The sequence below is a fragment of the Bufo gargarizans genome, chromosome 4, assembly GCF_014858855.1.
Source record: "Bufo gargarizans isolate SCDJY-AF-19 chromosome 4, ASM1485885v1, whole genome shotgun sequence".
NCBI lineage: Eukaryota > Metazoa > Chordata > Amphibia > Anura > Bufonidae > Bufo > Bufo gargarizans.
The window spans coordinates 389,824,167-389,839,226 of record NC_058083.1 but is presented as its reverse complement, the minus strand read 5'-3'; the positions used below and the strand labels follow the sequence as shown (position 1 = coordinate 389,839,226).

The 15,060-nt window shown below is 43.1% G+C and overlaps 1 protein-coding gene across 2 annotated transcripts in view; it reads right to left on the bottom strand.

Annotated features, from left to right (window-relative positions):
• Positions 1–3,376: 3,376 nt before the first annotated feature.
• Positions 3,377–15,060, bottom strand: part of HNRNPLL (heterogeneous nuclear ribonucleoprotein L like) — a 94,269-nt gene continuing 82,585 nt past the window's right edge. For both annotated transcript variants that reach the window (XM_044291343.1, XM_044291344.1), the window contains exons 12-13: positions 9,778–9,876; positions 3,377–5,660 (exon numbers count right to left, since the gene is read on the bottom strand). In XM_044291343.1, coding sequence (XP_044147278.1) covers positions 5,605–5,660; positions 9,778–9,876 — 155 coding nt within the window. In that variant the 3' untranslated portion in view covers positions 3,377–5,604. The remainder of the gene's footprint in view (positions 5,661–9,777; positions 9,877–15,060) is intronic.

Sequence of the window (15,060 nt, the reverse complement as noted above, 5' to 3'; positions counted from 1 at the left end):
CGCTTCAAGTTAAAATATACCATCGGATTGGAGAAAACTCCAATCCGATGGTATAAAAGAACTCCAGACTTTACATTGAAAGTCAATGGGGACGGATCCGTTTGAAATGGCACCATATTGTGTCAACATCAAACGGATCCGTCCCCATTGACTTGCATTGTAATTCAGGACGGATCCGTTTGGCTCCGCACGGCCAGGCGGACGCCAAAACGACTTTTTTTTCATGTCCGTGGATCCTCCAAAAATCAAGGAAGACCCACGGACGAAAAAACGGTCACGGATCACGGACCCACGGACCCCGTTTTTGCGGGCCGTGAAAAAAAACTGTCGTGTGCATGAGGCCTAAAGAGAAGGCAGCACTGGGACGGCGCGCGGCCTTCTTGTCAACCAGCTGATTTTGGGGGAGGGGGGGGGGGGGGTTGGTTTGGTCTTCAATAAAAATTGCTTGGACAACCCCTTTAAGTACAAGTATGTAAACATTTGTCTTTTATTTTTAAGGTGGATATGACTTCATAAGATGTGGGAAACGTTTGGACTTTGTTACCTTACTATAAAGACTCCAGATATATTCACACATATAAAAAGACAACACATCTCCACATTTATTCAATGTACTATCAGTTCAACTGATGCGACACATGAAGGCATTTACATAGTATCAGGGAAATATACACAGAAGTGGATGCTCTATGACAATTATGGCACATACGATGCATTTATGACAGAACATAACGTATGAAGATAGGCCGTCCCATGGAATTCTAGAGGTAGCACAAATAGTGCTGATGTCCTTGGATCTCATTGTGTCCTGTTCTTTTCATGTATGGGTCTGTGGTGCGGCATATTGCAGGTTTTTTACTTTGTTTTAGAGCAAGTGAGGAGTGGGTGTGTGTATATGTGGCGGTGGGACAGATTCTCCACAAGGCAGTGTTCACATCTGCATCAGACGTGACACGGATCCGTCACTTTCCTTTTGTTCTCATGACCAGTGTCAGACTGGGGTTCCAAGGCCCACCAACATAAACATATCAATAAAGTCAGAAAGGTTTTTAAGCCTTTCAGACCCAGAGTTTTTTCTTTTCATTCCCTGCTTTTCCAGTACCATAACTTTTTTATTTTTCCATTCACATGAGGGCTTATTTTTTGTGGGACAAGTTGCACTTTCTAATTCCACCATTTAATATTGCAGGGCTGTTTAACCTGCCGCTCTTCAGCTGTTGTAAAAACTCCCACGATGCCCTGCTGTAGGCTGATAGCTGTAGGCAGACTAGGCATGCTGGGAGTTGTAGTTTTGCAACAGTTTGAGAGCCATCCCTGTAATACGGCATACAGTGAGAGCTGAAAAAAATTCCAAACAGGGTAAAATTGGAAAACCAAAAATGCAATTCCGCCACAGTTATGGGTTTTGTTTTTACGGCGTTCTTTTTGTGTGGTAAAACTGACCGGTTACTTTTTATTATCCAGTCAGTACGATTACAACAGTATCACATATGCAAAAGTTTTTCTTGTGTCTTAATACTGAAAAAAAAATATATTTTTTTTTTCATCGCCATAATCTGACCCCTATAGCTTTTTTTTGTAGTTATGTGTACGGAGCTGTGTTAGGGCCAATTTTTTTCCGGGGCGATCTGCACTTTTCATTGATACCAGTTTGGGGTGTGTATGGCTTTTTGATCACTTTCTCTTTAATTTTTTTCTGGGAAGTGAAGCAAAAAAACAGGCAAATTGGTCATTTTGACTTTTTTTTTTCTCCCCGTTACGCCATTTGGGATAAATATTTTTTTATATTTAGTAGTACGGCCACTTTCACATGTGGCGATGCCCGTGATGTTTATTTTTCAAACAATTGTTTATGTATTTTTATTTTGGGGAACGGAGGGGAATTTGAATATATATAGTCAGGTCCATAAATATTGGGACATGGACACAATTCTAACATTTTTGGCTCTATACACCACCACAATGGATTTGAACTGAAACGAACAAGATGTGCTTTAACTGCAGACTGTCAGCTTTAATTTGAGGGTATTTACATCCAAATCAGGTGAATTCCAACAGTTTGCATATGTGCCTCCCACTTGTTAAGGGACCTAAAGTAATGGGACAGAATAATAATCATAGGTCAAACTTTAACTTTTTAATACTTGGTTGCAAATCCTTTGCAGTCAATTACAGCCTGAAGTCTGGAACGCATAGACATCACCAGACGCTGGGTTTCATCCCTGGTGATGCTCTGCCAGGCCTCTACTGCAACTGTCTTCAGTTCCTGCTTGTTCTTGGGGCATTTTCCCTTCAGTTTTGTCTTCAGCAAGTGAAATGCATGCTCAATCGGATTCAGGTCAGGTGATTGACTTGGCCATTGCATAACATTCCTTTTCTTTCCCTTAAAAAAACTCTTTGGTTGCTTTTGCAGTATGCTTTGGGTCATTGTCCATCTGCACTGTGAAGTGCCGTCCAATGAGTTCTGAAGCATTTGGCTGAATATGAGCAGATAATATTGCCCGAAACACTTCAGAATTCATCCTGCTGCTTTTGTCAGCAGTCACATCATCAATAAATACAAGAGAACCAGTTCCATTGGCAGCCATACATGCCCACGCCATGACACTATCACCACCATGCTTTACTGATGAGGTGGCATGCTTAGGATCATGAGCAGTTCCTTTTCTTCTCCATACTCTTCTCTTCCCATCACTCTGGTACAAGTTGGTCTTGGTCTCATCTGTCCATAGGATGTTGTTCCAGAACTGTGATGGCTTTTTTAGATGTCGTTTGGTAAACTCTAATCTGGCCTTCCTGTTTTTGAGGCTCACCAATGGTTTACATCTTGTGGTGAACCCTCTGTATTCACTCTGGTGAAGTCTTCTCTTGATTGTTGACTTTGACACACATACACCTACCTCCTGGAGCTCACTGGTGCTTCCCATTTTTTTTTAAGAATGTTCCAAACCGTTGTTTTAGCCATGCCTAATGTTTTTTCTATCTCTCTGATGGGTTTGTTTTGTTTTTTCAGCCTAATGAGGGCTTGCTTCACTGATAGTGACAGCTCTTTGGATCTCATCTTGAGAGTTGACAGCAACAGATTCCAAATGCAAATAGCACACTTGGAATTAACTCTGGACCTTTTATCTGCTCATTGTAATTGGGATAATGAGGGAATAACACACACCTGGCCATGGAACAGCCGACAAGCCAATTGTCCCATTACTTTTGGTCCCTTAACAAGTGGGAGGCACATATGCAAACAGTTGTAATTCCTACACCGTTCACCTGATTTGGATGTAAATACGCTCAAATTAAAGCTGACAGTCTGCAGGTAAAGCACATCTTGTTCGTTTCATTTCAAATACATTGCGGTGGTGTATAGAGCCAAAAATGTTAGAATTGTGGCAGTGTCCCAATATTTATGGACCTGATTGTATATTCACACTCCGGATCCCCCGATCCTCATTAGGGGGGTAAAAGTATGCGATTGACATTATTGCTGACCACATACATTAGTCCCTGGTGTCTGCTCGACATAACATATTTTTTTTGCTATTGGAGTTTTGGGGCCCACTATGGTTAGAGCCTGTACCCCCGGAGGATCCTTTGGTACTCTGGTGGGCCATCTGACAAACCAGAACAACACGTGAACAATGCAGATGTGAACAGAGCCAAAAGATAAACCCACAGATGTTTCCTTCCTTATATTTCCTCTTGGCTGAGATATGACCAGCTTTGAAAAATCTCAATCCAAGAGAAAAGGAAAAGTCTGTATGAGCAGTGCCCTATAAATAAGCGACTTCTCCTCCAGCTTATAGAGGTGTCCCAGGCCTGGACATATGGAGAGGCACAGCCACATAATTCCCATGTCCTGAACAGAAGTATGGTAGATTTATGTGTGTATTACATTACACGATGCCCAGAAACAATTATTCCAAATACTGTCAAAACCAAATCACTATCTTCATGAAATATGATTCCATTCAAAGTGACTATTTTTAATTGTATATCATCTATATAGCTTTTCCTAGAAGCTTTTAATACTGATCACATACTACAAGAACAGAAGGTTCCTAAAATCGGGACAGATAAAGTCACCGCCTGCATGGCTCTCATACACTTATAACTAATGAAATTGTCCCGATAAACCCTAAAATCATCTGTAGTGGGTGTAACTGGAATATCGAGCAGGTACGTGGTAACAGAACGGCTGCATATTAGGAACTACAGATAGAGTTTCAAATATACAGATGGCAATAGAGCAGAGCCCGTTAGTGGCCATTCATAATAACCAAGATTAACCAATCCACAGGCCGCATTGTACAGCGTTGTAATAGAGGTCCGAGGCCTCTACTCTACCCCCATCGGGAGGCCTTTCCTGCTTGGAGAAAAAATATTGGCGTGCTCCATCAGACTCCATATGTTAGGGCAACTTTCTCCCCTAAAAGCAATGCTCCCCGGAGAGATGAGCTTCACACCCGTGGACTCTGGAGGTATCGGTATGGCTCTGTGCATAATCTTTAAGGGCTAGCATTCAGCTGATTTTTCTAATTCAGTAACATTAAATCCTTGTTAAAATTGGTCGTAAAAGAGGTTTATGCTGGCAATACACCGAAACAGCTAATGTGTATTGGATGTTCAGTTGTTGGCGAGGAGAAAGGGGACTGTTCATGTTAAATTCCAACATGTCTGATGCTTTTTGTTTCCTCAAAGGAGACAAGACAGGGTTGTCAAACAGCAGCTTTCTCCCCTCTCCCCTTCCAGAATACATGCACACTTAGCTGAACAGAGCAATCATATGTATGGGGAGGCTGGGAGGATTTCCGCCAACAGCTATTAAATGTGTATGGCCAAGACCAGTGGCTTCGGGTTGGAAGGAAAGTCTTATATACACACCCACATAGCAGCCTATATGATGCAATAGTTATCATACGTTGGGGGGGGGGGGGGGGGTTTATCAGTAGTGTCATGGGATGCAGGATCGGTGAAACTGTTCTCTCTATTCATTCTTTGGATCACATCCACAATTGGTTTATGTAAACCAGCAGTGCTACTCCCCAGGAATTCTATGTATTACCAATTACAGATGTAGCAGGGTTAACACTCAAACTCTTAACTCAAATTTCTTAACTCATCGTGTTATCTTGAAACAAAAGCCATTGAAAAGCAATTGAAGGTGTTTGCTTAACGCATTTAGTTTAGATGAGTCAGCTCATAAAGCATGAGTGTTAACTCTACTACATCTGTATGTAACCTATTCCTTCCGGTCTCCCAACAGTGACATGTCCAAAACCCCAATTACCAGCTGGGATATAAATTTCATATTTAATACAGACTAAATCTGTACATTGCATCCTAACATTAAAATAGGTTAGTCTTTAAAATACAGACCTGGAATTGTAAGGTCAGGGAGGTGACAAACAGGCCTGGAAAGATACTGCATTTTTGGCATTCACTAAAAATGACGCTTATAATTATAAAAACAAATCAATGTTAAATAATATTAGAAACATGTAGTGCTGCTTAAAACACCCAATAAGATGTAACCATTGCAAGGCATTGATGATCATGCAGAGTATAAAACGGAACGGGTGCTCGGGGTCCTCTGAGACAAAGGCTTCACAGGTGAGAGGAGGTGGAGAAACACAATTTCAATGTGTAAGGATTGGAGCCATCTATGGAAAGAAAAAAATATATGAGACATTTTAGCAGCAACTCATTTGATCAATAGGCTATAAACCCCTTTCGGACCTAAAAATCATTTTTCAATTGGTCTTTATTGTATCTGCAGACTATCTTGCTTTCTGTCAGGCAGCTGCTCTGACTGTTGTATGTGAAGCCCTTATCTCTGAACTCTTAACAGCTCAAACACTTATTTGAGCTAAATTCTTATGAAACTGATAAGAATAAAATGTAAAGATAAGAAAATGCCCCCAAAGCGGCTTTTTTTTTTTAAATGCCATCAAAAAATACATGTCCTACTTTTGGCCGTTTTCACGGCTAAACGGGCTTAAACGGCCACATAGACAGGAGTGCACCCGTCTACTGGCCATTAAAAACATGTACAATAGGACAATGTGACCTTTTAGGGGTTAAGAAAAGTACTCGCCTAATGCAATTGCACGCGCAGAAGCAGTTGCTCCTCTCTTGATTTAAAAGGAGCTGCTAAAGAACCTGCTGGGAGGTCTTTTTCAATCGAGAGAGGAGCGATGTGATTTTTTTTTATTTCTTGCTAAATCAAAACATTACAGCTGGGGGACACTATGGGGAGCAATATGGGTCACTATGGGAGACAATATAACGGCTGGGGACACTATGGGAGACAATATAACGGCTGGGGACACTATGGGGAGCATTATGGGTCACTATGGGAGACAATATAACGGCTGGGGACACTATGGGGAGCATTATGGGTCACTATGGGAGACAATATAACGGCTGGGGACACTATGGGGAACATTATGGGTCACTATGGGAGACAATATAACGGCTGGGGACACTATGGGGAGCATTATGGGTCACTATGGGAGACAATATAACGGCTGGGGACACTATGGGAGACAATATAACGGCTGGGGACACTATGGGGAGCATTATGGGTCACTATGGGAGACAATATAACGGCTGGGGACACTATGGGAGACAATATAACGGCTGGGGACACTATGGGGAGCATTATGGGTCACTATGGGAGACAATATAACGGCTGGGGACACTATGGGGAGCATTATGGGTCACTATGGGAGACAATATAACGGCTGGGGACACTGGGAGACAATATAACGGCTGGGGACACTATGGGGAACATTATGGGTCACTATGGGAGACAATATAACGGCTGGGGACACTATGGGAGACAATATAACGGCTGGGGGACACTATGGGGAACATTATGGGTCACTATGGGAGACAATATAACGGCTGGGGACACCATGGGGAACATTATGGGTCACTATGGGAGACGATATAACGGCTGGGGGACACTATGGGAGAATTTACTAATGCTGGGGGCCACTATGGGAGAGATTATTACAGCTGCGGACCACTATGGGGGACATTATAACTGCTGGGGCCACTATAGGGGACATTACTAATGCTGGGGACTACTATGGGAGACATTACTAATGATGGGTGGCACTACGGGAGACATTATTACTGCTGGGGGCCACTATGGGAAACATTATTACTGCTGGAGCCACTATAGGGGACATTATTAATGCTGGGGGCCATTATAAAAAATAAATAAATAAAAAAGCCAATTAAATTCCTCAGTTTTTCATGGCCATTTTTAACGGCCTGATAAAAACGTCCGTTAAAAATGGACAGTCATGTGCATGTAGCCTAAGAGTGAAAAATACTGTAGGGTTGTAAAGCTGTTGCCCCACCCCAAATGAAATAGCGCCACTCTTATTCATAGGCTGTGTCTGATATTGCAGCTCATCCATAGCCAACTGAATGCTTTTTCCTTAATCGCCACCATTTTTCTTTTTTATAAAAAGCTATCAAAAAGTGTTATGTACCCCAAAAATATACCAATGAAAACTACAAGTCATCCTGCAACAATTAAGCCTTCACACAGTGCTGTAGAAAGAAAAATAAAAAAGTTATGGGTCTTGGGATGTACATGTATTTGGTATTGCTGTAATCGTACTGACCTAATGAGTAGTAATGAATAGATGAAAAAAAAAAAGTCCTAGCTCTTGGAGTGAGACGATAAAAAAAACAAAAATTGCTTGGTCAGTAAGGCCAAAAACAGGCTGGTCAGTAAGGGGTAATCTAGGGGTGTTGTGGATCGCATGCGGACCCATTATTTTCCATGGCGCTGCATAAAATGCGGACACGAATGGTATTAAGTGTGCTGTCCGCATCTGTGTGGCAAATTATAGAACATGTCCTGTTCTTGTCCGTTTGAGGGCAAAAATAGGCATTTTGACAGTGGGTTCCGCAAAAATTGCAGGATGCACATGGCCAGGGTCCGCAAAACAGATACGGTTGTGTGAATGTAGCCTTACCCTAATATTTTTATATTCTTTTTTAAATTATTTTATATACCATTTGACAACTGTCTGACCATGCTCCACCGTTGTACATCCACAAACACCAACATCCTGCAATCATAACGTGTAGATTTATGGAAAACTCAGGAAAATTCTTTCAGTAGCCTAAAGCCAGCACTTCTCACGGCCAGACCTTCATTTTTAGGGCAGTTTTCCTGGCTAGAAGAGGACAAGGACCTGCAGTGCTCCTATACCCAACAAGTAGTTCTGATGGAACCCACTGGCGTACAATTGATCTATGGGGTTCCTGACGCGGTGTCTGTCATTTTGAAGGAACAAATAGGGTGCCAGGCTGCACTATGTTCCTGTCAAATATGTTGGGATTTGAAGGAAATATGAACAGAGCCAAACTTTGTTTTCTGCATTGTACATATGCCCTATGCAGAATGACACAGGTCCTGTCACCCGCGCCGTTTGATGTGCTTGTCTTTTCAGTACTGGTTGATCAGACAATCACAGACTGAATTTGACAGAGTATAACCAAGGTTCGGGCGAGCACACAATACTTGTACCACAAGGTTTGATAATGCGTAAAATTTAATTAAATCACAATCAATTACACGTGTCCAATAAAAACCACAATTTGCATGCTTTAAAATACAGATAAAATATAATAAGATCAATAGTTGAATGTCCACATAAACTGAATTTCTGAATGGGATGAGTCCCTATATCAACCGCTGTATGTACGTGTCTGCACCTTTAAAGATTATTGTGCAGTAGCTTAACTTTTGTGTCCAGTAGCATATATAACCATGGAGGTTGATGTACCAACTTCTGGTTTCTGCACAGTATTCACGTGCACTGTGTTAGCCGCAGATTCCAATCTGTACAGTGTAGTTTCACCCAGCTACACTCCTGCTCATAAGATGTTCAGTCCTCAATGGCGTTTAGCAGAGTGTGTGTGGTAGGGTTATTTATGTTTGGTTATTATCTCCTGCCCCTTACATAAGGTTTTACAGGTAGTTTTACAAGTGAGGGCTTCTTACCTCCTGTCAGTTAGTGTCCCGTAAGCCTCTATGAGGACGTGCGCGTTGATGGCGATGCAGAGTCAAAGCAAGCGGCGCGGGGCACTGCCGGCGTCTCGCTCTTACTTCCGATAGTCTTCTTACCCGAAGTCTCGCGGGATTTGGAGCGTGATCTGTATTCAATCAGTGAAGAGCCGTGAATGTCCAACCCTACCAAATAACCCGTTTACTCTGCTAAACGCCATTGAGGACTGAACATCTTATGAGCAGGAGTGTAGCTGGGTGAAACTACACTGTACAGATTGGAATCTGAATACTGTGCAGAAACCAGAAGTTGGTACATCAACCTCCATGGTTATATATACTACTGGACACAAAAGTTAAGCTACTGCACAATAATCTTTAAAGGTGCAGACACGTACATACAGCGGTTGATATAGGGACTCATCCCATTCAGAAATTCAGTTTATGTGGACATTCAACTATTGATCTTATTATATTTTATCTGTATTTTAAAGCATGCAAATTGTGGTTTTTATTGGACACGTGTAATTGATTGTGATTTAATTAAATTTTACGCATTATCAAACCTTGTGGTACAAGTATTGTGTGCTCGCCCGAACCTTGGTTATACTTTGATTATTCACTTTTAGAGGGTGGGTGTCCCTCTACCGGGCTAGCAGCACCTTATCCAGAACTCTGCCTGAAGTGAGCCACCATTTTGAGCTTGAATTTGACAGAACTTGTATAAAAGTAGCTGCACTTACTAGGTACTCTGATCTGGTAGTGGTTTAATACAGTGAGCGCTTCCACTGCGTCAGTCTTTGATTCCCATTCCAGCAGACCGGACAACGTTTTTGAAGATGCTGTAGAAGACATACACAGTTCAAATAGGGAATAAAGGTTATCACCAGGATAAGGAGTAATATTAAAAATATAATTTTACTGAAAGTGCAATACTGGGTACTTCACTAGAACATACATTAGACTGGGCTTACACAAGAGACTATTATTATTGTTCCATAGGAGCCACTGCTCATTATCAGCTCTTCACTCAGATCCATATGGGGAGAGGGGGCTGTTACCAAGTAGGCTTATGGGGACCCCTTATGTGCAATACTATTCATGTATTACTGCAGACTATAGTCCAGAATTGTGGTCACTGTACTACTCTCTGATAAGGCTGTGTTCACATCAGGTTTATTATATACACTTGAATGGATGCCTCAGACGGATGCCACACAATGGCACGTCACCGTAGGGTTCCAGATTGAAAAGAAAGTATCCATTTAACATATATATTATATATTTTTTTCTGCTCTCTGCTGGATGGAAATGTGTAGTGCATAATTTTTTCTGCCAAATATAATGTGGGAAAAAAATGTCATGTGAACACAGGCTACTTTCACACTCGCGTTTTGGGCGGATCCGTCATGGATCTGCAAAAACGAATCAATTACAATAATGCAACCGCATGCATCCGTCATGAACGGATCCGGTTGTATTATCTGTAACATTGCCAAGACGGATCAGTCATGAACTCCATTGAAAGTCAATGGGGGACGGATCCGTTTTCTATTGTGCCAGATTGTGTCAGAGAAAACAGATCCGTCCCCATTGACTTGCATCCGTTTGGCTCAGTTTCAACAAGCGGACAGCAAAACTCTGCAGGCAGCGTTTTGGTGTCCGCCTCCAGAGCGGAATGGTTACTTAACCTCCTCAGGACCGCCGTACGGAGGATTGCGTCCTGGCGGCGGCCCTGCTATTCTGGGTGGACGCCTATACGCGTCCTCTCGCGAGAGGCGAGATTTCCTGTGAACGCACACACACAGACGCACGCGTTCACAGGATCGGAAGGTAAGCGAGTGAATCTCCAGCCTGCCAGCGGCGATCGTTCGCTGGCAGGCTGGAGATGCGATTTTTTTTTTAACCCTTAACAGGTATATTAGACGCTGTTTTGATAACAGTGTCTAATATACCTGCTACCTGGTCCTCTGGTGGTCCCTTTTGTTTGGATCGACCACCAGAGGACACAGGTAGATGTGTAAAGTAGCACCAACCACCACTACACTACACCCCCCCCCCCCCCTGTCACTTATTCACCCCTGATCACCTCATATAGACTCCCTGATCACCCCCCTGTAAGGCTCCATTCAGACGTCCGTATGATTTTTACGGATACATGGATCGGATCGCAAAACACATACGGACGTCTCAATGGAGCCTTACAGGGGGGTGATCACCCATATAGACTCCCTGATCACCCCCCTGTCATTGATCACCCCCCTGTAAGGCTCCATTCAGACGTCCGTATGTTTTTTACGGATACATGGATCGGATCCGCAAAACACATACGGACGTCTGAATGGAGCCTTACAGGGGGGTGATCACCTCATATACACTCCCTGATCACCCCCTGTCATTGATCAACCCCCTGTAAGGCTCCATTCAGACGTCTGTATGTGTTTTGCGGATCTGATCCATGTATCCGTTGATCCGTAAAAATCACACGGACGTCTGAATGGAGCCTTATAGGGGGGTGATCAGGGAGTCTATATGGGTGATCACCCCCCTGTCATTGATCACCCCCCTGTAAGGCTCCATTCAGACATTTTTTTGGCCCAAGTTAGCGGAAATTGTTTTTTTTTTGTTTTTTTTTTTTCTTACAAAGTCTCATATTCCACTAACTTGTGTCAAAAAATAAAATCTCACATGAACTCACCATACCCCTCACGGAATCCAAATGCGTAAAATTTTTTTAGACATTTATATTCCAGACTTCTTCTCACGCTTTAGGGCCCCTAAAAAGCCAGGGCAGTATAAATACCCCACATGTGACCCCATTTCGGAAAGAAGACACCCCAAGGTATTCCGTGAGGGGCATATTGAGTCCATGAAAGATTGAAATTTTTGTCCCAAGTTAGCGGAAAGGAGACTTTGTGAGAAAATACAAAAAAGAAAAATCCATTTCCGCTAACTTGTGCCAACAAAAAAAATCAATGAACTCGCCATGCCCCTCATTGAATACCTTGGGGTGTCTTCTTTCCAAAGTGGGGTCACATGTGGGGTATTTATACTGCCCTGGCATTTTAGGGGCCCGAAAGCGTGAGAAGAAGTCTGGGATCCAAATGTCTAAAAATGCCCTCCTAAAAGGAATTTGGGCCGCTTTGCGCATCTAGGCTGCAAAAAAGTGTCACACATGTGGTATCGCCGTACTCAGGAGAAGTTGGGGAATGTGTTTTGTGGTGTCATTTTACATATACCCATGCTGGGTGAGAGAAATATCTTGGTCAAATGCCAACTTTGTATAAAAAAATGGGAAAAGTTGTCTTTTGCCGAGATATTTCTCTCACCCAGCATGGGTATATGTAAAATGACACCCCAAAACACATTCCCCAACTTCTCCTGAGTACGGCGATACCACATGTGTGACAATTTTTTGCCGCCTACGTGGGCAAAGGGGCACACATTCCAAAGAGCACCTTTCGGATTTCACTGGTCATTTTTTAAACATTTTGCCCCTAGAATGCCAGGGCAGTATAACAGTGCTCCAGACTAAAAAAAAATCCTGGTAGCCATTGGCTCCTGAACTGAAAAATGTAGGAGCCAAATCAAATTTTTAGTCGCCAAATCGAAACAGAATCAAAATTTTGGTATCGTGACAACACTACTCCGATCAGATCGGCATAGGGTTGTTTTGATACCCAAATTTTGATTCGCTTTCATCACCATAAAAAAGTATTGCGATACGCAATACCGCGCAAAAAAAAAAAAAAAAAAAAAAAACACCAAAAAAAGCCGCGTGCATCTTGCATTTTATGAAATGTTCGGCCCATAATAGAACAGTCCTATCCTATTTTTTTGGGGTGACAAGGTGACTAAAAAATGGTGAATGCTCACCGCATAGGAGATATTTTTTTAATAATTTAATAGTTTGGACAACGCTATGTAATATGTTTATTTATTCTTTATATATTTTATATGTAAACTTAATATTTTAGGGTACTTTCACACTAGTGTTTTTCTTTTCCGGCATAGAGTTCCGTCCTAGGGGCTCAATACCGGAAAGGAACTGATCAGTTTCATCCCCATGCATTCTGAATGGAGAGCGATCCGTTCAGGATGCATCAGGAGGTCTTCAGTTCAGTCATTTTGACTGATCAGGCAAAAGATAAAACCGCAGCATGCTACGGTTTTATCTCTGGTGAATAATACTGAAGATTTGCCTGAATGCCGGATCCAGCATTTTTTCCCATAGGAATGTATTAGTGCCGGATCTGGCATTCAAAATACCGGAATGCACCCGCACTAAATCCGGACCCATTCACTTCTATGGGGCTGTGCACATGAGGGGTGATTTTCACACATCACTTGTGCGCTGTGTGAAAATCGCAGCATGCTCTATGTTGTGCGTTTTTCACGCAACGCAGGCCCCATAGAAGCTAATGGGGCTGCGTGAAAATCGCAAGCATCCGCAAGCAAGTGCGGATGCGGTGCGATTTTCACTCATGGTTGCTAGGATGAAAGTCTATTCACTGTATTATTTTCCCTTATAACATGGTTCTAAGGGAAAATAATAGCATTCTTTAATACAGAATGCATAGTAGAAGGTCAATATAATTAACATTGGTGGCGCAGTGCGCCCCCCCATCACCCCAGTATGATAAACATTGGTGGCGCAGTGTGCTCCCCCAATATAAGAAACATTGGTGGCGCAGTGCGCACCCCCCCCAACACCCCAGTATAATAAACATTGGGGGGCGCAGTGTGCCCCCTCAATATAATAAACATTGGTGGCGCAGTGGGCAGTGCCAATGAGGGTTAAAAAAAATAATAATATTAACTCACCTCCTCCAATTGATCGTCTCCTGTTCTTATACTGGGGTGTTGGGGGGGGGGCACACTGTGCCACCAATGTTTCTTATACTGGGGTGTTGGGGGGGGGGGGGCACACTGTGCCACCAATGTTTCTCATACTGGGGTGTTAGGGGGGGGCACACTGTGCCACCAATGTTTCTTATATTGGGGTGTTGGGGGGGGGGGGCACGCTGTGCCACCAATGTTTCTTATACTGGGGTGTTGGGGGGGGGGGGGGGCACGCTGTGCCACCAATGTTTCTTATACTGGGGTTTTGGGGGGGCGGCACACTGTACAGGGAGTCTAAGAAAGAATCGAATGAGTCACTAACTAAGTCGGATCTTTAGTTCTTTTCACCTATGACTCATTCGATTCTTTCTCCCCGTACTTGTCAGTGACTCAGAGCTGCTAGTGCTTGCCTTGCCTCAGCTCTGATTGGTTGGTGGGAGGGGAGGGGCTGGCAGAAGCAGCTTCCACTCTAGGATCAGATTACACTCCTCCCGAGCCCCTCCCCTACCTGCTGCCAGCGGCTCTGCTGTTGTCTGTGTGCTGTGACCGAGCTGACTGAGACTGAGAAGAACGGGGCAGAGAACTATCAGCTCCTGTGCCCGCCGCTGTTCTACTGCAGAGCTGCCGCGGATGGTCTAGTCGCAAATGGCGACAAGACTAAAAAGTCTTGTCGCCATTTGTAAATTCTAAGTCGCATTGGCGACCATTTTGGTCGCCATCTGGAGCCCTGTATAACTACCCCACAAGTGACCCCATTTTGGAAAGAAGATACCCCAAAGTATTCCGTGAGGGGCATGGCGAGTTCCTAGAATTTTTTATTTTTTGTCACAAGTTAGCGGAAAATGATGATTTTTAAAAAAAAATTTTCTAACAAAGTCTCATATTCCACTAACTTGTGACAAAAAATAAAAAATTCTAGGAACTCGCCATGCCCCTCACGGAATACTTTGGGGTGTCTTCTTTCCAAAATGGGGTCACTTGTGGGGTAGTTATACTGCCCTGGCAATTTAGGGGCCCTAATGTGTGCGAAGTAGTTTGAAATCAAAATCTGTAAAAAATGGCCGGTGAAATCCGAAAGGTGCTCTTTGGAATGTGGGCCTCTTTGCCCACCTAGGCTGCAAAAAAGTGTCACACATGTGGTATCGCCATACTCAGGAGAAGTTGGGCAATGTGTTTTGGGGTGT